At 45.3% G+C, this 24,627-nt stretch overlaps 1 protein-coding gene across 1 annotated transcript in view; it reads right to left on the minus strand.

Annotated features, from left to right (window-relative positions):
• Positions 1-2,174: 2,174 nt before the first annotated feature.
• The window catches only part of FAM155B (family with sequence similarity 155 member B), an 83,307-nt gene continuing 60,854 nt past the window's right edge, over positions 2,175-24,627 (minus strand). Inside the window, exons 2-3 of the mRNA XM_039489550.1 lie at positions 3,708-3,879; positions 2,175-2,695 (exon numbers count right to left, since the gene is read on the minus strand). Of these exons, the coding sequence (XP_039345484.1) occupies positions 2,298-2,695; positions 3,708-3,879 (570 nt within the window). The 3' untranslated portion in view covers positions 2,175-2,297. The remainder of the gene's footprint in view (positions 2,696-3,707; positions 3,880-24,627) is intronic.

Below are 24,627 nucleotides of genomic sequence, written 5' to 3' on the forward strand. Positions count from 1 at the left end.
AGAATCCAAACATTCACCTGCTTTTCTGATCCTCTTTGGGCTGGAAATGGGCTGGAAATGTCAGAAAATCCAGCTTTCCCCATGAGATTTCTGGTACTTCCTTCTTCCAGTCAGGCAGGAAGTAGCTTTTCTCATAGTGTTTTGGTTATTTCTGCTTCAATTCAACAGAAGTCAGGAAATACAAAAGTATTATAAATCCTGAACTTTATGAAATTTCTTTGACCTTCAGACAGGTCTGGGCTTGGTTTGAGATTTGACAGAAGAACCAGTCTAATTCTGATTTTAGTTGGTTTGCCTGACCTCTAGTTACAACCACTCAGCCACTGAACATGCTGTCTCAGGTGGTGGGACCTAGATCTTAATTTTTCCCTAAATGAGCCATGCAAGATGAATAATAAATGCGCCCGGTCACTGTGACCTGGAGAGAGGGAGAGCATCTAACTGTGCACAACATTCTTTTCTGTCTCCTTGTGCTTCACTTCATACTGATGTTGGGCAACAAGTTCATCTTGCCTTCCCCCTCCAAAGTGAGCTTTGTCCTCACTAATTGACCCTCAACTCCTCTCTCATTCCTGATTAGTTTGTCTTTGTTTCCAGCCAGGACCCCAGGCATTCCTTCCTAAAATGTCATTCGCTCCTCCTAGTGATATCATCAGCCCGTTACAGTAACATGACTGCGAGAATGAGAGAAATCACCCTGAACGTGGGCTCTGCAGGAGAAAATATCAGCTATAAAGGGACATAGAAGGGGTGGCGGGGTGCCATATGCCTCAAATTACAACATTCTCTATGAGTATAAATCTCAGTCCTTGGGATGGAGAATTTGAAAGGTCAGAGTTAGAGGTGGGATCCTATGTCTGGATGGGGCTGAATTCCATTCTATGACCGTGTTTGGACATAAAGGTGAGTCAATCTAAGCTGCTGCCAATCAACATCTTGCCAGGCTGAGTGTGGCTGTTCCAGCAGGATTTCCAGGAGTCGTATGATCAGTGCTGCACATAGTGCACATGAAACCTCTCTTCCTCACCTGTGCTTTATTAGCTGGTGGCATTTTATTTGGGAAACTGTTTCCCTATGGGCTGGATTTCTCCAGTCCTCTTCCCACATGCTGTAAGAGTTTGTAACTGGGAAACTTTAGAGGGTGCAAGTTGGGGCTTTTTATCCATTTGTTACCATCCCTGGCCCCATTGCAAACTAGTGCAGTCAGCTCTGCCCCTGCAGAGCTGCTCACTGTGACATGACACTTCCATCTCCCTCAGCCTAAGCACTAAGTATGTGCCATCGGCCTCTTGCAGATTCTCGTTTCCCTAACTGCTGCCCTCTCCAAACTCAAACAAGCTGTTGGAGAAAACAAAGTACAGGAGTTTAAGAAAATTCTGCGGACACATTGGGGAGTGAAGTGTTAAGAACTCTGGAAATATAATTTCCTGTTCCATCCCGTACTACATCCATCTCTCAACTCACTGCCAACATCCACAGGGGATGTTCTTTATGTTCAGTATATTGAAGGACAAGAGTGGCACAGACAAGGAAGGGCTGACTGAGGTAAGAAACACAACCCCAAATGGCACACACAATGCTGTGTAATACATCTTTCACCCCAACAACTTAGCCTTAGAAATGGATCTTGTCTGCTGGCAAGAGAGTGAGCCTAACACCAGGCTACCCAGACAGAGGGGTCACCAGGTCACACTAAGGACCCAAGACTGTCCCTCAGCCGTGAGAGGTGTGCTGAGAAGTTAGCTGGGGTTTGTTTTGAGGTGTTTGAGTTGCTGTATATGCCACCTAGCAGCTTTGGTGATATACAATGGTGATGTTTAAAGATGTGGGGGCGGGGGAGGAATAATGGATAAACCAATTTCTTGAACCCATTGCACTGAATTATCCAGTTGGTAGAAAAAATAGGGGCACCACATGAGACACCTCATAGGTGGCAGGGAGAGCAGTAGCATTTCGGTGGGGAGTACTCTTTCAAAGGGACTCTCTCCCATCCCAGCCCCCATCCCCTTTTCTATACCTCTTTGCGCTAGCTCCCAGAGCCTCTCCCAAGCAGGATGCACACAGCTGAAAGGCTGTTGATAACTGAACCCTTCTCAAAGCTGAGTCCTGCAGCCCTGTGCGCATTAAAGACTCTTCATCACGGGGATGCCCCGTGGCGAGCAGCTCTTGGGGGTGTGGGTAGGGGTGTGTGTGTGCATCACCCCCAATCCTGTGCCTCCTATTGGAGGAATAGCGTGTGCCCCCCTTGGCAGGAAAAGAGCCGGCACTCTGCTTGGACGTTTCCTTTCCCCTCTGGGTCACTCATCTCTTGTTATGCTCTCATCCATGGCAGGCAGGGCCTCAAAGCTCAGCCCCCTGCTGGCAGTCCCCTCACTGCTGTGCACGCTTGAGAAGGACACCATGGTGTGCAGAAGCATAAGGACCAGGACGCACAGTCTGATTTTGCTGTTGCTGAGGCGAGACCCTGCGGAGACAGGCAGCAAAGATGGTGGGTGGTACTGGTGGTGGTGGTAGAGGTGATAGTGATGCTGCTGGTGGTGATGAAGGTGGGGGTCATGACGGTGGTAATGGAATGACTCCGACTCTGTGGATTTGGGGGACGCATTGTAGTTGCTGTCTGGTGGGTGGTCACAAGAGTCCCATTGCACATCGCAGCACTTTGCTTCCTCATTGGATAATTGGTTCTCTAGCAACCCTGGCAAAACATAACAACAGATGGTGAGAATCAGTGAACGTGCAGGGGAAGTCCAATAGAGAGTAAAGCCATAGGACCTGCCAGAAAATCCACCTGCAGCAGGAAAAAGGGGTTTCAGTTCTAGTTGGCTGCCTGCTCCTGGACAACTTTCAGCCTAAGGACTGGGACCCCGAGCACCTTCATCTGGGCAGATTTTCTCTGGGACTAAGACCCTAGGCCACATTCCTCCAGAGAAAAAGCAACCATGGTCCAGGTCCACTTTATTCCAAGATCCAAGGACCATGGGTAATGATATTTTGGGACAAAGCGTTCAGGCTGTGTATTTATCAGATCTTACAAACTATAGAATCAGGCCAGGTTCAGTCATGGATGGGAGAACTGCCAGGAAAACCTGCTATGGTAGGTGGCAGGATGGAAAGTTTGTACTGCCCCTAATTATGCTGTACCTGTTGTATGGATGGATAAATTGAGGACTTCAGTCTCTGAGCACCTGCCATGAATACTAAACACACTTTAAAAAAGGAAATCCTCTGACATCTTTTGTAGCAGTTAGTGTCAATGAGCTGGTTGAACTTTAACCCAGTCACATTTTGCCTCACCAAATAGACCCTTGAAGTTTCAGTTAGCGGTGGGACTGTTTTTCACTTCCTGCCCTAAAGTGTCAGGTAGTGTTGCTGTGAGGTTGCTAAACAGCTATATTTCACCTCAGAGATGGAAATATTTCAATACTGGATAATGTACTTCCTATATATATTGATTTTATATATATGACCAAATCCTGAAGTCCTTACACAAGATTTGGCCCATGGTACAGTGCTAAAGGAGTCTTCAGGGTGAAAGGCTCTAGAGAAATGGAACTTATTACTTGAACATGAGTTGAAAATCCTCCCCATCCACCCCACACATTTGTCTGCCTGTCTTTTTGTATTTCCTCCGTTTCCTGAAATGTACAACGGGCAGGAGACAAGAAGTCATTACGGGGACACCTGTCCTACTTCCATGACCTTCTTACCCGTACAGATGAAACCAGGCAACCCTCCATAGATCAGCTCGTCATTGTCAGGTAACACAAAGGGGCACCTGGTCTGCACCTCCAGGCAGTATTGCTTGCATGGAATCCGGTGTTGGCACTGTTGTTGTGTCACATTGAAATACTCGGAGCACAGCCAGGCCTTGTAGACAGCCTAAGGGAAAAAACAAGACACCGCAAGACACATCATCACATCAGCAAAAACATGTATATTAAAACCATTTAATAATCTTGGGGCTTAGTGCAAGTTGAAGGCAGATGAATGGTGAGCGCTTACCTCACTGTTTAATCTCAATAAATATTGGTTAATACATCAGGGTTACTTATTGAATTAACTCTTTCATTTAAAGTAAACTGAAAGATGTTAGTGTGAAATTCAATTCACAACCTAAAACATCTACAAGAGTAAAGCAAATGAACATATAGGCTATTGTCCTCTACTTGTAGGTCCTTAGACATGATTAGAGGCTTTAGTGATACTGTCAAGGTTGGTAGGCTCAAAATTTCACCTGTTTGCAAAATTCGTGAAATTATTTGTTTCCTCTTTAAAAATAAGTGTGGAAATGCTTTTTCCTCTTATGACCATGAGTCATAAGCAACCCTACAAATAACAAAATAACACTGGTAGCTTGGTTCCTGGTAAGTAGCCCTATAATAACAAACTATATTGTGCAGCCCAACACTAATGAGAAACTCTGTAACAGCAAACCAGCATTGGCAGCAGGTATAACAAACCAGGATATGAAATCTAGCCCTTGTGAGCAGCCTCACAACAAATAACAGTTGACAGAGGTATTAAAGTCACACACACACTTATATGAATCAGAAAAGCACCTGCAGTGACACTAGCTAAGATAAAATTACCCGGGCTCTTGATCCTCACACTTCAGGATGTAAACTGCTCACCAGCTGGAGTCAGGAAGGAATTTATCTCTGGGACAATACTGCACAATAATAATAATTATAGGGATTTTACACCTTCTTGTGAAGGGTCCAGCATTGGTCACTGCTGGAGACTGGAGACTTGGCTTGATGGACATTTGGAGTGGTTCAGTTTGAAAATACCCATATGCATATGACTACTGAAAAATCTACACTAGTTCCAGCCACTGGGGAGATTCATGGATATTACCAATCCTGCCTTACACTTTATTCTGGATGATGTTAATAAGAGGTAGCTCATTGTTAGTTACAATGGCCTCTTCCTCTTCTGCTTCACTGTTAAATCTATTTAATCTTCTATATCCATTTACCTGTTGCTTAGGTGGAATCCTTTATTGCTGGAAAACATGCCATTTCTCTTGGTTCAGATGGGCATATCTCATGGGCAACATTACATTCTATAGATGTATTTTAATTACCAATACATACCAAACAATGCTTTAACCAGTGCTAGAAATGTTCCTGCATGCCCCTTAAAGGAGGATTTTACATTAATCTTTTAGATGGTTAGAGCTGAACTTTGCAAAACTCTCAGAATCAAAGCCTAGCTTGTGTGTAGCTTGTAACTTAGGCTCCGCTTGTGCCTGCCTCAACATTCATACTCCACATGTGCCATAAACTCTGACTTTGAAGTCTATCAGGCTTATCAACAGCAGCAACTCCTCTAGCGCAAACAGCATAGGCAAGACCTTCATCCCCAAAGGAGACAAAACCATGCAGTAGTGCGGGAGAGGAAATACCTCTCAAGAACTGGCTAATGGAGATGCCCCTCCCCACCAGAGAAAATAGATTAATAGTTTCTAAGACCAGAGAGGATCATTGTGATTATCTAGTCTGACCTCCTGGATAACACAGACCATAGAACTTCCCCAAAATAATTCCTAGAGCAGATCTTTTAGTAAAACATCCAATCTTGATTTAAAAATGATCAAGGATGGAGAATTTACCACAAATCTTGGTAAAATTGTTCCAATGATTCATTAATAAAGCTTTCCTCTTTGTGGGACTAGTCCCCTTTCCTCCTAAACTTCACTGTTTGCTTTTTCCCGTTGTTTCTTTCCCATTGCCCTCAGTGGTCTGGTCTGCAGGCTCAGCTTGAGAACCGAAGAGCAGGCCAGATGGCTCCCTCTAAGGCTCCATATCCACTTGTCTCCTTGCTCACTCTGCCACATCCCCATCTCTCAGTTATATGCACAGTAAGCGGAAATTGGTGAAAAGTTTCTTTGAAACAGAGATCTCATGTTTTTCACAGAAAATGGTCATTTTCCCATTTTCCATGTAATCCATGACAACAACAGCAAGAAATCAGCATCCCCAGTGCACATATCACTTGAATATCTAGGCATCAAATACAAAATTAAGACACATATTAAGGACCACATCCAACACTTATTGAAGTTTAACAGAAAGATTCCCATGTTGTTCAATGAGAATTGGGTAAATCTTTGTGTGTGCTTGAAAAGAATCTAGTTCTTCTACATTCAGTTGCCTTACTTGGAATTTTACAAGAATCTCTTACCCTTTTGTCAGCCCTCATTTGTACAGAGAGGATTATAATTAGTATTTGTTTATACAATGGTAGCACCATAAGACCCTCATTAGGAACAGGACCCCTTTGTGCGTGGGGCTGCACAGACACATAGGAAGACATTCACCCTTTCCCAGAGAGCTTACAGTCTAAGCCAGGGGTGGCCAAACTTACTGATGCTCCAAGCTGCATATGAAAATCTTCAGAAGTTCAAGAGCCAGGGCTGGGTCTCAGGGCTTCAGCCCCACAGGAAGTGCTTGACAGGGCTTGGGGCTGCAGCCCTGCTCCTGCTGAAGCCCTGAGCCCTGGCAGGTGCGCCCTGTGGGGCTGAAGCCCTGAGACCCGCCCCCTCCACTGGGCAGAAGCCCCTCCCCCACAACCCCGCTGCAAGGCAGAGGTCCCGAGCTCCCCGCACCCCCATTTGGTAAGTGGAGAATGGGGGAGGAGGGGTCTGGGGATCTCCATGAGCCTCACTTTAACAGTAAAAGAGACACGTGTCATGTGAGCCACAGTTTGGCCACCCTGATCTAAACTGAAACAAGACACAAGAAATAATTATAACAAACACTAGGATGGAAGGAGAGGGAGGATGAAGGTAGATTAGATAAGTGCGCCATATGTACAATTTGAAAGACTTTGGCTGAAGGTTGGGCTCACTGTGATCTCCTCTGAGAGGGAATTCCACAGCCACCCTCTTCTGAGAAAACTGATTTCTGGTATCCCATGCTCTATCACCCATTCAATTCAGGGTGCAGTTCAATAGAAGAGGTGAGCACTTTCACAACCCAAATGGGAATGTCTAATAGGACACATTGTGACATAATCACACATGATGTTGGTCAACACAGAACAGCCAAAAGAAGCAAATTCACTTCTGCATGCAAAATCATCAGGACTAGCTGCTCCATGTTAACCCCACAGAGGCCTCATGGAGCATCAGTCCTACTGTGTATCTGTTTTATCATGCAAACCAAAGTAATGCTGAGTTAGTGATACATGCACCATCTGGAATTACTGAGTCCTGGAACCATCCCACTTACAAGAGCCCATTCCCAAGCTCTTCGCTACTCCTTCCCTCTCTCTAAGTATCCCAATACCCAGCCAGAGTCTTAAGGAAACAGCCTAATGTATTCCAGTACAAAGCAGAACAGGTGCCTGCAGATATCTCCACTGCCAACCCAGCAAGGGTGTATCAGGGTGAAACTCTCTATCTTACCCTGCAGCATGGGGGGAGGGCATCTTCCTTTTCATTGCTCAGCTGCTGTCAGAGCCCAGGAAAGTGAGGCTTTGCAGAATGAAGTGGAGCAGTTAACATCAGCTGGGCATGGTTAGACCTGGCTGGGACCCATAGTGAGAAATCATGGCCCTGACAAGCAGGGCCGGCTCCAGCTTTTCTGCCACCCCAAGCAGCAAAAAAAAAAAAAAGACAAGTGGCAGCACTTCGGTGGCAGCTCAATCGCGCTGCTTCTTCGGCGGCAGCTCAAAGAGGAAGAGAGGGAATGAGGGACCCGCCGCTGAATTCCCGCCGAATACCTGGATGTGCCGCCCTGATACTGGATGGAGTGCCGCCCCTTTGAATTGGTCACCCCAAGCACCAGCTTCCTATGCTAGTGCCTGGAGTTGGCCCTGCTGACTAGCTAGCTCAGATGGACATTTCCTGCCTTTGCTAATATGAAGTATTTTAGGGACTGGCTGTTGCGAGCCCGTAGGGTGAGGTGTTGGAGGTTTTCCCAGGGGAAAGACTGAGAATAAGCACCTACCAGCCTTCCGAATTAGCACAGGCTCCCACAGCACTGAAAGCTCCCATTGTATGATCCAATGGCACAGAAACTCTGTTAGCTTGGAGCCCTGTGCTGTGTTGGAGGCTGTGTTATCACTTTTGCTGTAAATGACCAAGAGGCAGCAAGAAAATATATGACACAAAATTGCACAAATCTCCTGTGTATCCCAGGGTGAGGTGAAGGCATGCCAGCATTCCCACCTCCTTGGGGCTGCAGAACTTTGCAGCTGAAGTGACTAATTCTGGCCCAAATGCTTCACTTCAGTAGGACATACCTAATTCACCAGGAAAAACATAATCTTTAGTATTACTTAAAGCAGCATCCAATAGATGTTAGACCCCAGTTTTCACTCCTGTGCTATCAGGTGCAACCTGTAGGTCCACTAGCCGCACATTGCTGGTTCTTCCTCTGCTACCAAACACAGGCAGAATGTCATTTGGCATTTGTAATTTAATTGTCCTTTGAAAGGGAAAACAATGCAGGCGAGATTGAGGTGCTGGACTGACAGGTCTAGAGACATGTCTCTGTCTATTCCCACAACAAGCAAAAGCTGCAGTACTGTAAGATTTGACACACACATCTCCCTGACCGTGTCCATTGTTTGGCGGGAACAGGAGGAGGCAGAGCACTGGGGCTTGAAGCAGGACCATTCAGGGGATGGCTGTGGAGGCAGGCCTGTGGCAATGGTAGACTAGAAAGAGTGATTAGTTTTCCAAGTTACTCAAAACCCCAGTTAAACAAATGAGGTGTGACAGTGTCACTGCCTGCAGAGAGCCCTCCTTGTGGCCTAGGCAGGGAGGGGGCGCTGCACAACCCTGCCTTTGTTTCCCTTTCTTACACCTTTGCAATAAGCTCCTCACAGTCCAAGGTATTCAAAACAAGTTTCCCTTTATGGCTGGGGTCTAATTTATTTAATCCTACACATGATTTCCAGTGGTCCAAACCATTTCCTCCTAACTAAGGGAATTCCACAACCCTCCTTCTGGTGCTTGTGTTGTGTTTCTACCCGGTCCCGTTGACAACACCATCCACACTGGTTCCACACAGGCTGGCAATCAAGTCTTTCCAGAACAGAACTCAATAGTGTCCTTCCCCTAGTGGTCCAAAGAAACAAAGTCTTCACTCTAGTCTCCATCTGGACCCAATCCTTTCTCCCTGGGGGCGGGTCTCTCTTCCTCTCTATATCCAGTTCCCCCCATGTCCTTCTTGCCGAGTCTGGCCTCCTCCTGGTGCCCCAGTGTCCCCTGCAGGAGCTTTCTTGCTCTCTGCAGCCTGCAGGAGCCTTTCACTTCTTCCAGCTCTTCCACAGGCCTCTGCTCTTATCTTTTCCCTGGAAGGACTGGTTGGTGATATTACCCACAAATCACAAGAACTCCATTTTCAAGAGGTGAGCTAATTGTGTCACAGTTGCGGTTGGGCCTATATCCCCTTAAAGGGGCTGGCCATCTGGGACATGAAGCCTCCATCATTGCTATTAGAAATCACTGGGACCAAGACCTTAGTAGGATTCCAGCAAGGTTTCCATGAACAAAGAGAACATAAACCATTATACTAGACAGGATAAAAAAAAGCGATAAGAGAGGTAAAACCTCATGGTTCAGGGCCAGCAACTAAGTAACAGAGGAAATTAAGAAAATTCCTGTAGCAGCAGTTTATCCCATAGTTGTCCACTGTGGAAATATCTGTGTCTATTTCTGAACTATGTGGCATTAGTCCAGGGGCATCCCAACCCATATGCAAAGTACGCAGCTGCGTAGGGCACCAGGAAATTTGGGGCACCAAATTTTCTGGTGCCCTGCGCAGCTGCATGCTGCTCCAGCCCCTGCTCTGGCTCTTCCCCAGGGCCCCCACCCCTGCTCTGCCCCCACCCCACCTCTTCCTGCCCCTGCTCCGCCCCCACTCTCCTGAGCTCTGCAGCATGGCCGGGCCTGCACTCACCGGTGGCGGGAAGTGCAGACCCAGACCCAGCTGTGCTGCCGGTGAGTGCTGGGGGGTGGTTCACCCCTGCCCCACAAGCCAGCCCCACCCCCACCCCTCCCATGGAGCCCTAGGGCCCACCCCCCTGCAGAGCCCTGCGGACAGCCCCCCCCCCCGCTTCCTCCCCCACAGATGCCTGGGGCCCCACACCCTGCAGGGGGGCTGCGTAGGGCCCCAGAATAGCTAGGGAAGGCCCTGCACTGGGCACTGTTGGAGACAGGATCCCAGATTCGATGCACTGCTGCTCTGGTCCAGTGTGGCAATCTCTATGTGCCTATCAGTGCAATAGTGCAATATTATTACTTATACAACACTATAGCTATGCATGGCACTTTAGAGAACAAATGAGTGACTGGTCTCTGCCCCAAGCAGCTTGCTGTGGAAATTATACAACATGCAATGGTAATAAATGAAGGAAGGGGGTGTGGGAAGGCAAGGGTTACAGTGGTGGAAGAACAACCATGAGATAAACTGCTAGTGACATGTGCTTGTTGTTAGCTGCTCTCTCTCTCTTTTTAAAATGTAGTGTAATAACATTTGGGAACAGTATCTGGAATGACTTCAGGGTGAGGCCTAGCATTGGGAAATGATAACCAAGTGGGGAATCCATTTAAGAAGTGGGCATTTTGGCAGGGAATGTGATAGCAACAAACTCTAGAGATGGGTCAGTTGTAAAGTCATCTGACAACAAAGAGTCCTCCCCAAGGAACTTTCTTGGAAAAAAATATCTTGCACTATGAGGAATCCAAAATACAATTTCTCTACTCTGATGCATAGGAAAGATTTATTCCTGTCTTCTCCATTAGAGGGTGCATTCATCCCATTCCATCTTGTTTTAGCAGGAATCTGCAGGGCCTTTTAGTTCTATTATCAAAGCAGTGGGATAAGAAAAGTAACATTCATACAAATGAAAGCAGACAGGGAGGATGGAGGGCACAATGTGTTACTATACTGAAATCTGGGTTCAGAGCCTGACTAGGCCACAAGAGAAACAACTTTGCCCTCATAGTAAAAATTTTCTGTCATTCTATAGGATTTAATATTTAAGACTGCATCTCATGAAGTCTTGCTATCAAGACTGGATGTTTTTCTAAAAATATGCTCTAATTCAATCACAGGTTGCTGGGTGAGGTGCAGGTGTCAGTAGGTGAAATTCTATGGCCTATGTTATGCCACAGGAAGTGTGACCAGAGTCCCAGGGGAGTCAAGTGAGGTCACTCAATTAGGGTGAACTGCAAAGAATGGGGCAGACAATCCCCAAAGCTGGTGGATATTCCAATATTTAGATTTACCAAACCAGCACAAAACAGCTTCTATAATACCTCACTGGTTACCAGAAGCCAACAATACAGTTCCCTTGAAGTAACCCAGCCTTAGGCCTCCATCCAGACATTCGAGTCAACTAGGATGACAATTACTGAAAATCTTATTCATCATATAAAAAAGTTCTGCCACTCTGAAAGATTGTACACATTACCTCCCAGGTTAATGAATATTCTAAATCTTACCCAAACACACACTCACAGCTAATTCTTATTAACTAAACTAAAATTTATTAAAAAAGAAAAAGAGAGAGAGAGAGAGTATGGTTGAAAGATCAGTATACATAAAGACATGGGTACAATTCTTGAGATTCAGATTCAAAGCAGAGATAGTGAACTTTGTAGTTGCAAAGAATTCTTTCAGAAACAGTTCATGGGGTTATAGTCCAATGTTTATATTCAGGGTGGTCCAGTCAGGACTGGGATCTCAATCCTTATGATTTAGGCTTCCCCTGCATGAAGCCTCAAGCAAATCTGAGATAACAGGATCAGGACCCAAGGGTCTTTTATATAGTTTTCTAGCAGCCATTAGACCATACAGTCCTAGGTGAACAATAGGATTTTGATGTAACCTTCAGTTTCCTAAACCTCACCCGTAATTAACTAAAATTATTTATCCATTAGGCAGTCTATCACAAACTTTAAAGAGACATATAGACAATGACATTATTGCATTCAAGATTAATCTAAATGTTAATATTCCCTTTATATCTCTGAATCAATAGCTATAGTGACGGACAGGAACTGTCTGTTTACATGGTGTGACAGACCCAAACCAGTGGGGTAGAGGAGTCTGGTAGAGGGCAAATATACTGGTCACTGGATGAACAGTTTTCTGTTCCCTGAGTGACAGAGCAGGGGCTGCACTAGAGTAATCAGGAACCTGCTAGAACCAATTAAGGCAGACAGGCTGATTAGAACACCTGCAGCCAATCAAGGCAGGCTAATCAGGGCACCTGGGTTTAAAAAGGAGCTCACTCCAGTCAGGTGAGGGGGAGCCAGAGGAGAGGAAGTGTGTGTGAGGAGCTGGGAGCAAGAGGCACAAGGAGCTGAGAGTGAGAGGGTGAGGGTGTGCTGCTGGAGGACTAAGGAGTACAAGCGTTATCAGACACCAGGAGGAAGGTCCTTTGGTGAGGATAAAGAAGGTGTTTGGAGGAGGCCACGGGGAAGTAGCCCAGGGAGTTGTAGCTGTCATGCAGCTGTTACAGGAGGCACTATAGACAGCTGCAATCCACAGGGCCCTGGGCTGGAAACCGGAGTAGAGGGTGGGCCCGGGTTCCCCCCAAACCTCCCAACTCCTGTTCAGACACAGGAGAAGTTGACCCAGACTGTGGGGAAGATCACTGAGGTGAGCAAATCTGCCAATAAGTGCAGGACCCACCAAGGTAGAGGAGGAACTTTGTCACAATGGCTAATTATTAAACAATATATAAGTAAACACATTATTATGTTTTATACCATTATTATATGTTATACCATTAGTATAATCTCTAATTCTCTAATAATACAGGTTTGCACTTCAAAGTTCGAGCCTATCTAGCAGGGAATAGCCCTAATTACCATTCACATACTTTCTAACATGTCTTTAATGGTTGGCTTTGGGTCATTTAGCCTGCAGGATGCTTAACCCTTTCTGGCCATGTGTTACACTTTGTATAAGATTTGTTGCAATTATATAACAGTGGTAGCAACAATGGTTTGCATGGTTATATTTTAATTAGACAACGTCACAGGAAGTGAGATTAGAAGATCATGATGGTCCCTTCTGGATTTAAAAATCTATGAAACAGAGAATTATCTCCCTGGTATATAGCTCCATAAAATAATTTAAAAATATAAAGAAAGGATTTTATTCTCTATTGTATTCTTTACATTTTTACAGTAATCTGTAACCTGATTGGCTTTATGCCTATTAAATTCAGTGGGATTTTTTCATAAGGGTGGTGGTTTCATCCTATTCTCCATTGGCGGATATTAGATAACCACTGTGCAGGTTGACATGAATCACTATTAATGTTCTCCCTTCACTAACCCATTCATTGTGATCAGGAGCTGCCCTAAACCTGCAGTGGAGATGGGGACAATGGGGAGAGTATGGCCAGCTCCAGACTTGATCTCATAGTTGGAGCAGATTCAACTTTCTACTTTGAACATGTCTTGAAGCAGCAACTGGAATTAACAGACAGTTTTAGATACTGATAATAGCCCCAATTGAACTAGTATAATAGTAACTTACTGGGAAGCTCCCATGCTTTTCTCATCCTGCACTTGTGCGTGTTGATGGGAATCCACTGTTTCCCTGTGCACAGAGCAGAATATGGTTGAATAAAATAGGAAGTGATTCCTAAATATTTAGGAGCCTGAAAGTGCTGCGTTCAGTTTGCTGTTATTGGGGTCATACTATTGTTGTTTGTAGGGGTTAAATAGCCACCAAGTATTCATAAAAATGTTCATGGGTCTCCAAAGTTTGTGAATTTTAGCCTAAATTACTCTTTGTGCTAGGTAGGAATTATTTACTATTCTCTTTATTAGTCATTCATCTTTCTCCTGTTCAAAAGTCATCCAATTAGGGAGCAGAAGCAATACCATGTGGCTTAGGGGACCCCTCCCAATCCATGGGTAATGAATAGTGAATGGGTGAACAGTTTGCACATAGCTCATAGGATGAAATGTGTTCATATAAATTCTGGTGTGAATACTAACCAATAGTGTACACATTCACAAAAATCAAGATCTGTACATGAATGATTCATGGAGAGGAAAAAAGGTGTCAAATATCATTCATTATTTGACCAACTCCAGAACAGGTGTCTCTCACCATGAGCATGAACAGCAGCTGCATGGCTGAATGTGACATGCTGAAGGCAAAGAACTCCTTGATGCAACCCCTCGCAAGAGGATGCCAAGATACCACAAACAGCTGATCTGCAAGGCAAGTCTCCATTGCATTCTGTTTACTTTCTGGGCTACATCATAGCCTTGTGCCAAAGGGAGATAGAATTTCTGCACATAGATTCATACAAAAAAGAAACTATATCTGTAAAATAAATATTCTGTCTGGACTGAAGCCACCCAAATGGCACTATCTGCAGCACCAAAGGCAACAGCAAGACCTTCCCTGAAGTCTTTAAGAGGGAGATGGACACAACAGTGGCCAAATGACCCAAAGTGGACATACAGCACTTGAAATCTTGAATGCCTGTAGCAGCCATACACAGCCTGTGCAAGGTCTGTTCTTTTCTATCATGCCAAGGGTTTCAGTTAGACAGTAGGGATGGAAAGGGCCATTTAGGATGTAGTCAGCTCATGGCCAGGGCCAGATTGTTTCCCACAGTCTCCCATTCTCCATGACTTTATCTAGCGATGGAACTTCAATACCTACCCTCAGGAGACTATTTCACAGCTGAGAACAGTATATCCTACCTTGGGATTTGGTACATCATGCCAGTATATGGATTTGTTAAGAACAAATCACATCAAACCAACTAATATCCCTTTTTGAAAGGGTAACAAGTCTTGTGGATGGGGGAAAGCAGTAGATATGATATATCAGAACTTCGATAAGGCTTTTGATACTGTCTCACATGACCTTCTCATAAGCAATCTAGGGAAATATAATCTAGATGAACCTACTCTAAGGTAGATGCACAACTGGTTGGAAAACCGTACTCAGAGAGTAGTTATCAATGGTCAAGTTGGAAGGGTATATTGAGTGCGTCCTGCAGCTATCTATCCTGGGTCTGGTTGTATTCAATATCCTCAAATGATTTGGATAATGGCATAGACCCATGGAGAGTACACTTATAAAGTTTGCAGATGATATCAATGTGGGAGAGGTTGCAAGTGCTTTGGAGGACAGGATTAGAATTAAAAATGATCTTGACAAACTGAAGAAATGGTCTGAAATAAATAGGATGAAATTCAATAAGAACAAATGCAAAGTACTTAGGAAGGAATAATGAATTGCACAAACAGAAAATGGGAAATGGCTGCCTAGGAAGGAGTACTGCAGAAAAGGATAAGGGGTTAAAGTGGACCACAAATTAAATTGGAGCCAACATTGTAATACTGTTGCAAAAAAGCGAACAACATTCTGGGATGTATTAGCAAGAGTGTTGTGATCAAGACACAAGAAATCATTTTTTCACTCTACTCAGCACTGATAAGGCCTCAGCTGGAGTATTGGGTCCAGTTCTGAGCACTACACTTTGGAAAAGACATGGACAAATAGGAGAAAGTCCAGAGGAAAGCAATAAAAATGATGAAAGCTCTAGAAAACATGACCTACGAGGAAAGATTGAAAAAAAACTGGATTTGTTTTGCAGTGTGCCCTTGTTGCCAAGAATGCTAACAGCATATTGGGCTGCATTAGTAGGAGCATTGCCAGTAGATCAAGGGAAGTGATTATTCCCCTCTATTCGGCTTTGGTGAGGCCACATCTGGAGCATTGAGTCCAGTTTTGGGCCCCCCACTACAGAAATGATGTGGACAAATTGGAGAGAGTCCAGCGGCAGGCAATAAAAATGATCAGGGGGCTGGGGCAGAACACTTATGAGGAGAGGCGAGGAACTGGGCTTGTTTAGTCTGCAGAAGAGAAAAGTGAGGGGGGATTTGATAGCAGCCTTCAGCTACCTAAAGGGGGTTCCAAAGAGGATGGAGCGTGGCTGTTCTCAGTAGTGGCAGATGACAGAACAAGGAGCAATGGTCTCAAGTTGCAGTGGGGGGAGGTCTAAGTAGGATATTAGGAAACACTATTTCACTAGGAGGGTGGTGAAGTACTGGAATGGGTTACCTAGGGAGGTAGTGGAATCTCCATCCTTAGAGGTTTTTAAGGCCCGGCTTGACAAAGCCCAGGCTGGGATGATTTAGTTGGTGTTGGTCCTGCTTTGAGCAAGGGGTTGGACTAGATGACCTCCTGAGGTCTCTTCAAACCCTAATCTTCTATGATTCTATGTTTAGTCTGGAGAAGAGAAGACTGAGGGGGGACATGATGATAGTCTTCAAATTAGAGCTGTCAAGCGATTAAAAAAATTAATCGCATGCTTAAAAAAATTAAATCGCACAGATAAAGAAAAATAGAATACCATTTCTTTAAATATATTTTGAGGTTTTCTACATTTTCTAATTTATTGATTTCAATTACAACACAGAATACAAAGGATACAGTGCTTATATTTATTTTTGATTACAAGTATTTGCACTATAAAAAACAAAAGAAATAGTATTTTTCAATTCACCTAATATAGGTACAATAGTGCAATCTCTTTATCATGAAAGTTGAATTTACATATGTAGAATTATGTACCAAAAATGCATTTAAAAATCAAACTATGTAAAATTTTAGAGCCTGCAAGTCCACTCAGTCCTACTTCTTGTTCAGCCAATCGCTCAGACAAACAAGCTTGTTTACATTTGCAGGAGATAATGCTGCCCGCTTCTTGTTTACAATGTCACCTGAAAGTGAGAATAGGCGTTTGCATGGCACTGTTGAAACCGATGTTGCAAGACATTTACATGCCAGATGCACTAAAGATTCATATGTCCCTTCATGCTTCAGCCACCATTCCAGGGGACATGTGTCCATGCTGATGATGGGTTCTGCTCGATAACAATCCAAAGAAGTATGGACTGATGCATGTTCATTTTCATTATCTGAGTCAGATGCCACCAGCAGAAGGTTGATTTTCTTTTTTGGTGGTTTGGGTTCTGTAGTTTCCGCATCGGAGTGTTGCTCTTTTAAGACTTCTGAAAGCATGCTCCACACCTCATCCCTCTCAGATTTTGGAATGCACTTCAGATTCTTAAACCTTGGGTCAAGAGCTGTAGCTATCTTTAGAAATCTCACATTGGTACCTTCTTTGTGTTTGGTCAAATCTGCAGTGAAAGTGTTCTTAAAATGAACAACATGTGCTGGGTCATCATCTGAGACTGCTATAACATGAAATATATGGCAGAATGCAGGTAAAACAGAGCAGGAGACATACAATTCTCCCCCAAGGAGTTCAGTCACTAAGTAATTAACACACTATTTTTTTAACGAGCATCATCAGCATGGAATCATGTCCTCTAGAATGGTGGCTGAAGCATGAAGGGGCATACGAATGTTTACCATATCTGGCATATAAATACCTTGCAATGCCAGTTACAAAAGTGCCATGTGAATGCCTGTTCTGATTTTCAGGTGACATTGTAAATAAGAAGCGGGCAGCATTATCTCCTGTAAATGTAAACACACTTGTTTCTCTTAGCGATTGGCTGAATGAGAAGTAGGACTGAGTGGACGTTTAGGCTCTAAAGTTTTACATAATTTTGTTTTTGAGTTCAGTTATGTAACAAAAAAAATTCTACATTTGTAAGTTGCACTTTTCATGATAAAAAGATGGCACTACAGTACTTGTATGAGGTAAATTGAAAAATACTGTTTCTTTTGTTTATCATTTTTACAGTACAAATCTTTGTAATAAAAAATATACACTGATTTCAATTATAACACAGAATACAATATATATGAAAATGTAAAAAAAAATCCAAAATATTTAATACATTTCAATTGGTATTCTATTGTTTAACAGTGTAATTAAAACAGCGATTAATCGTGATTAATTTTTTTTAGTTAATCGCGTGAGTTAACTGCAATTAATTGACAGCCCTACTTCAAATATATAAAAGGTTGTTATGAGGAGGAGAGCGGTAAATTAATCTCCTTATCCACAGAGGACAGGATAAGAAGCAATGGGCTTAAATTGCAGCAAGGGAGATTTAGGTTAGATATTAGGAAAAACTTCCTAACTGTCAGGGTAGTTAAACACTGGAACAAATTACCGAGGGAGGTTGTGAAATCTCCATCTTTGTTGCTTTTTAAGAACAGGTTAGACAAACACCTGTCAGGGATGGTCTAGATAATACTTCGTTCTGCCTCAGTGCAAGGGACTGGAGTAGATGACCTATCAAGGTCCCTTCCAGTCCTACATTTCTATGATCTCACTGTCTAGAGGTTTTCTCTGATATTTAACCTACATTTTCTCTTCCATAAGGGAAAGGGAAAGGGAACTCCCATCCCCTTGTATTGCCATAAATCATTCCTAACTTCCTCGGTGTTTACACGTTTCTAATATTTGTAGATGTACCACACTGTCCATTTAAATAATTGCTTAGCCAAACTAGACTGATTTAACTCTTTTCACCTTTCCATATAAGTCAGTCTCTGATTTCTTTAATCATTAGCAGCTCTTTCTGAACTCCCTTCAGTTTGTCACAATCCTTCTGTTACTAAGGTTCCCAGAATCAAATGCAATATCCTATAGGATGTGCTGTCTACTCTAATTAGTCAACATCGGCTGGCAAGGACCGGATTCTGTTAGGTGAAGTTGGCCTCCTCTGCACCATGTGATCACTCCAAAATTCTTTGCCAGACTCCTTGTCACTACAACTGTCTCTTGCACCATGCACTGATTGGAAGTGGATTTGTCCACAAGTGTAGTTCATGAACAACCAGTTGCTTCCTACTGAGCATGCATTTCCTGCCATAAAAGGACATCACCTACTTTTGCCCCCAGGATCAAAGGGGCCTCACCAATATTGCTGCCCCATCTGGCATAAGTAGATTATGGGGTATCTCTGTGCCACTAAAATGCATTAATAAAGATTCTCCTGGCTCCACCTGCACTAGAAGACAAAGGAAAAATATTAGCTTAAAACCAAGTTAACATTTATCATGTAGATTTTCAACTGGGGTATCCCTGGGATGGTGGGGCCAGACTAACCTCCCTTATGGATCTCCCAGTCCATGTTTCTTGTCTAAGCTCCAGTTGAAGCCTGCTTATGACTAACACCTGCTCCTGTGATTCACAGAAAACACAGCACCTGCAGTGGCTTCTATCAGGAACAGGAGTCAATTCCTGGATGAAGTAGCGGGTGAAAAGCTCATTAAAACAACCCTTATGTTTAGGGCCCTACCAAATTCACAGCCATAAAAAATGTGTCACGGGCCATGAACTCTGGTCTCCACCTGTGAAATCTTGTCTTTTGTGTGCATTTACCCTATACTATACAGATTTCATGGGGGAGACCAGCGTTTCTCAAATTGGGGGTCCTGACTCAAAAGGGAGTTGTGGGGGGTGGTGTCACAATGTTATTTTAGGGGGGGTTACAGTATTGCCACCCTTACTTTTGTGCTGCCTTCAGAGCTGGGTGGTTAGAGAGTGGTGGCTGTTGGCCGAGTGCCCAGCGCCCCGCCAGCAGCAGAGCAGAAGTAAGGGTGGCAATACCATACCATGCCACCCTTAGTTCTGCGCTGTGGCCTTCAGAGCTGGGTGGCCAGAATGTGGTGGATGCTGACTGAGGGCCCAGCTCTGCAGGAAGCAGTGCAGAAGTAAAGATGGCAATACCATATCATGCTATCCTTACTTCTGTGCTGCTGCTGGCAGTGGCTCTGCCTTCAGAGTTGGACTCCCGGCCAGCAGCTGCCCAGCTCTGAAGGCAGCGCTGCCGCCAGCAGCAGCACATAAGGGTAGCAGTACCGCCCCCCCCCCCAACTCCTTTTTGGGTCAGGACCCTTACAATGACAACACCCTGAAATTTCAGGTTTAAATGGCTGAAATCATGAAACTTACAATTTTTAAAATCCTAGGACCATGAAATTGACCAAAATGGACCATGAATTTGGTAGGGCCCTACTTATGTTACAGGAAGTAGACCCATATAGGCCAGGGGAGATGGGGTTCCCTCAGGCATTGGCAGAAGAGACATTATCTTAAACATACAGGAAAAAAACAAGAGAGAGGAGCTCTTTTCATGTCTCCAAAAGGCCTAAGTACCATGTGGAATGTCCCTGTATCACAAACACAACAAGAGCCACTCACAAATCACAAGAAAGCATGAACAGAACTTGTTTCAAATAGTCTTTTTTGTTTGTTCTTTCTTCCAAGTGCACCTGCTGCTTGAGACACTGCTTTGGGATTGGGGTTCTCCTAGGCTTCTCATGTCTCTCCTGGATCTCACTTCAAAGGCTACACCTCATGTTGCTCCTTCATTGATTTGACCAGAGGGAGGGGCAAAGAAGCCTCCCACAAGACCCAAACATAGCAGTAAATTTTGTTGCCTCTAGAACCTTAGGCCTGGCCTGTGGGACACTTCGTGCTAATGATCCACCTTGGTGACACAGAATCAGTTTTCTCCTTTCTGCCTTGCAGTTTGCTGGTAGCATCATGTGGCAGATTGGCAGCACTTACTGTGTAAATTCTGCTGCCCCATCTCTGTTAGGCACCAAGCCCCTCTTTGTCTGGAGAATTCATGGGCACTGTTCTCCCATGAGCCTCACGGCACAGCTCCAAATCTGATACTTTCTCTTTAGCACATGTTGAATAAGGAAAAACCTACGTGTGATTTCTGTGGGTGTTTAGTTAGGAAATCCTTGCGCCATGCACAATAGAAATCTCCTGTTCTTGGTCAAAAATAAAGATGGCAAAGGGCCACTGGCTAAATACAGCTTGCAGCTGCTCCACACCAAAGCCAACCAGACTATCACAGAGCCAGCTTTCTAGGACTAGAACAAAGTGCTGACTTCAAACAGAAACTGGCATTTTCCTGTCAAATACTGACCAGACTGAGAAATAGCCCAACAACATTATGTCAAAGGAATAAAAATAACAAAGATTACTGAAGCAGCAATTCTTATGGCTTCTCTTGCTGTGGATGTTTCTGAGGTTATTCCATTCTTTTCCTACCAGCAGGAAGTGAGAGACGTTAGGACAGAAAGAAACTTATTCTCCATTAAAATCGAAGGGAAAAGCACAGCTATGAACTCTAATTGTACATCATTGTTTTACATTTTGTTCAGAAAAGTGAAGCTTGGTTTTAAACTTTACTGGTGTTTCTTTATTTTGTCAGTTTCAAGTGAAGATAAATAGCTGGCACTCCGGAGAAGTGGTGCACCTCTGATATCTGCCACCTTCCCTGCTTTTTCAGCTCACAAGTCTGACCAGAGGACTACTTCAGGGAGTAGATGGTGCAAAGATGTACCATTCCCCAGGAGGAGGAAGGATGGGTTATCTATCTGCACTTGAATTTCCAAGACACCATAGGGCAATCAAATAAATGTTTAAATAGATTAGATATAAAATATGATAGCTAGATAAACTAAATGTATCTGCCCTCCTAGTCATTGACACCTAATATCAACATTCAAAGTCAGGCTTTTCCCCACTGATTTCAGTGCAGAAAGAGTTTCATCCTGTTCAAATTTCTCTTACTGCCTGCCTAGTAACAGAAAAATGGCAGACTCCATGAGGAAAGTTTTACCCTTTTGTTTACATTGTTTCATGTTAATTTCTTTTTAAAGCAATTTAATTGCAGTTCTAGTTGATGTTGAGTTTTGCAGACACCGACATTTTCCTATCAACTTCATTAACCAAATTCAGAGTGCTGCATGGGTCTGCCTTTCCGGTGGAAATAAATCTTTGGGATTCACCCAACAAGCCCCCTCAGCACTTTTCAAGAGGACACTGTGCCTGGGATAAACTGGGGGCCCAGAGGGAGGATCATCTGTAATTAACTTAACAAGCTGCTGTTTTCCCATTAAAACAGGAAGTAAGGCTTAGGGAAATCTCCCCTGGGAAATCCTGCTTATGGCTAATCATGGGGGGGGCGCGGCCCAGCTGGAACAAAACTCTTCTCTTTAATTAGAGACGGGGGCTCTGGTAATGGCTGCCATGGCAACTGCAGGCAACTGCATCTGCTTATTGAGGAAATAGGATTTGCAAATTGAATGGAAAGAATACAAGGGCTGTGGGTGTAACAGAGGGAACAACAGGTAGCCAAGGACAAGAGTGAAAGATAATGAGAGGAGAGAAGGAATCAGGGAAACTTTCAGATATGATTTAATCCGATTCTGCTCAGAAAGGTAAGATCTTGTGGCCGCTTCCTTTTCTGCTAAAATTACACTGGGTTGAAGAGCAATTATTTCATCCCATCTAACTGCAGAATAGGAGCATCAGGGTGACAAGAGCATGAACACCACCAACAATGGAACAGGACCTTTCTAGTTCTGGGGCTGGAGCCAGGCAGCTGCCTGCACTCCCTTCCCCACTAGAAGCATTTCACACAACAGAGAGAGCATCTGGCTCCAGTTCCATCAGTTTCCTTCAGTCAGGGTCTAGACCAGGGGTGGCCAACCTGTGGCTCCGGAGCCACATGCGGCTCTTCAGAAGTTAATGTGCGGCTCCTTGTGTAGGCACCGACTCCGGGGCTGGAGCTACAGGTGCCAACTTTCCAATGTGCCTGGGGGTGCTCACTGCTCAACCCCTGGCTCTGCCACAGGCCCTGCCCCCACTCCGCCCCTTCCCACCCCCTCTCCTGAGCCAGCAGTACCCTCAATCCTCCCCCGCAGAGCCTCCTTCACACCACAAAAGAGCTGATCAGGAGGAAGAGGGAGGCACTGATCGATGGGGCTGCTGGTGGTTGGGAGGCGCTGGGAACGGGGGGCTGCTGACATATTACTGTGGCTCTTTGGCAATGCACATTGGTAAATTCTAGCTCCTTCTCAGGCTCAGGTTGGCCACCCCTTGTCTAGACCCATGCAGGAGCACCCCCTACAGATCAGCAGTAGCTCTGGAGTCACGTATCCAGTGGTGCCCATTCTCCCAGAGGCACTTCAAATCATACACACAAGGTCGGGATCACTCAAGAAACCATCTTCTTCAGGGCTAGTTTTATTAACTCATCATAACAAATTAACACAGTTCCTTTCTCCCCTTTTCACAGGGACAAACTCAGTCCTCTCCCAGCCTCTCTTCCTTGAGGTCTTCATCAAGCCTCTTCACTGGGTATTTAACAAATACAAAGCTCAACTGTCTTGACCCCTAAATCTAATCCCTACAAAGTCCAGCTGTTTTCATAAAACTTTCAAGGTCAATTTTCATAAAACTTACCAGCTTGCTTCCCTTCTTCTGCAGGTATCCACAAGGGCTCCCCATTCAAGAGCCTATCTTACTCCTAGTGGTCCCTCTGCAGCCTGTGCTGGCCCCCATGCCTCAGGACTCTTCCCCGTGTGACCTTGGTTTGCTTCCTGTGGGCCCCTTGCTACACAGGCAGCCCATATATCCTGTTTTAAGCTTAACACTCCTGTTTAAGGTTTGTCCCATATTGGTACAAAACCAGCCATATCCTCCACTATCAGGCATGGCTGATGCCATTTTAAAGAGTGCACTGCTCCACCTCTGGTGGCATGACCTTGCACACACCATACATGTGAGGTCACACTGGTCAGCAGGGCTGCCCAGAGGGGGGGGGGCAAGAGGGGCAATTTGCCCCAGGCCCCGAACCCCACAGGGGCCCCCACGAGAGTTTTTCGGGGCCCCTGGAGCAGGGTCCCTCACTCGCTCCGGGGGCCCCGGAAAAGTCTTGCGGGGCCGGGCGCAGGAGCTTCTTCGCTCCCGGTCTTCGCCGGCGGGGGGTCCTTCCGCTCCGGGGCGGAAGGATCCCCCGCTGGCGAATTACCGCCGAAGACGGAGCGGGACCCGCCGCCGAAGTTCAGCTTGGTCTTCGGTGGTAATTCGGCGGCGGGGGGCCCTTCCGTTCCGGGACCCCCGCCGAAGTGCCCCAAAGACCCGTGGCGGGGGCTCCCCGCCGCCGAATTACCGCCGAAGACCGGGCTGCACTTCGGCGGCGGGTCCCGCTTCGGCGGTAATTCGGCGGCGGGGGGGGGGGGCCCGCCGCGGGTCTTCGGGGCACTTCGGCGGCGGGTCCCGGAACGGAAGGGCCCCCCGCCACCAAAGACCCCGGGCCCCCGGAATCCTCTTGGCGGCCCTGCTGGTCAGGGTGGAGTGTTGTGCTCTTTAAAACAGTGTCATCTGTGTGGCCTGGCCTCACACTCACTGTGCATGCAAGGTCACACCAGTGAGGGCAGGGTTACACCAATTGGGGAAGGCCCACACTGTTCCCAGAAGTACCAGAATATCTAGTATTGTGAGGATGTGCAAATAGCCCGCCTGTTTCAACAGGAGAATCCTTCCTTGTCCACTCTCCCTTACTAGACTCCTAGCTCTCTCTATTCCTTTGGCTCTTTCCTCCCCACACTGGGACTAATCACCACAATTAAGTTCCCATCCTAGGAAGGTACTAAAATCAGATGCCCTGGCTCTAGGGCCTAATTAATTAAGTAATCTGAAGAGTGTTCTCATCAGGCACAGGTGCACTGGCCTTAGCTTACCCTCAAGAGCCAGTAACCCTGCAGGGCTGCCCAGAGGGGGGCACGTGGGGCAATTTGCCCCAGGCCCTGGACCCCACAGCGGCCCCCATGAGAATATAATATTCTATAGTATTGCAACTTTTTTTATGGAACCCCCCCACAAATT

This window comes from Mauremys reevesii, linkage group 9, assembly GCF_016161935.1.
Source record: "Mauremys reevesii isolate NIE-2019 linkage group 9, ASM1616193v1, whole genome shotgun sequence".
NCBI classification, from domain to species: Eukaryota; Metazoa; Chordata; order Testudines; family Geoemydidae; genus Mauremys; species Mauremys reevesii.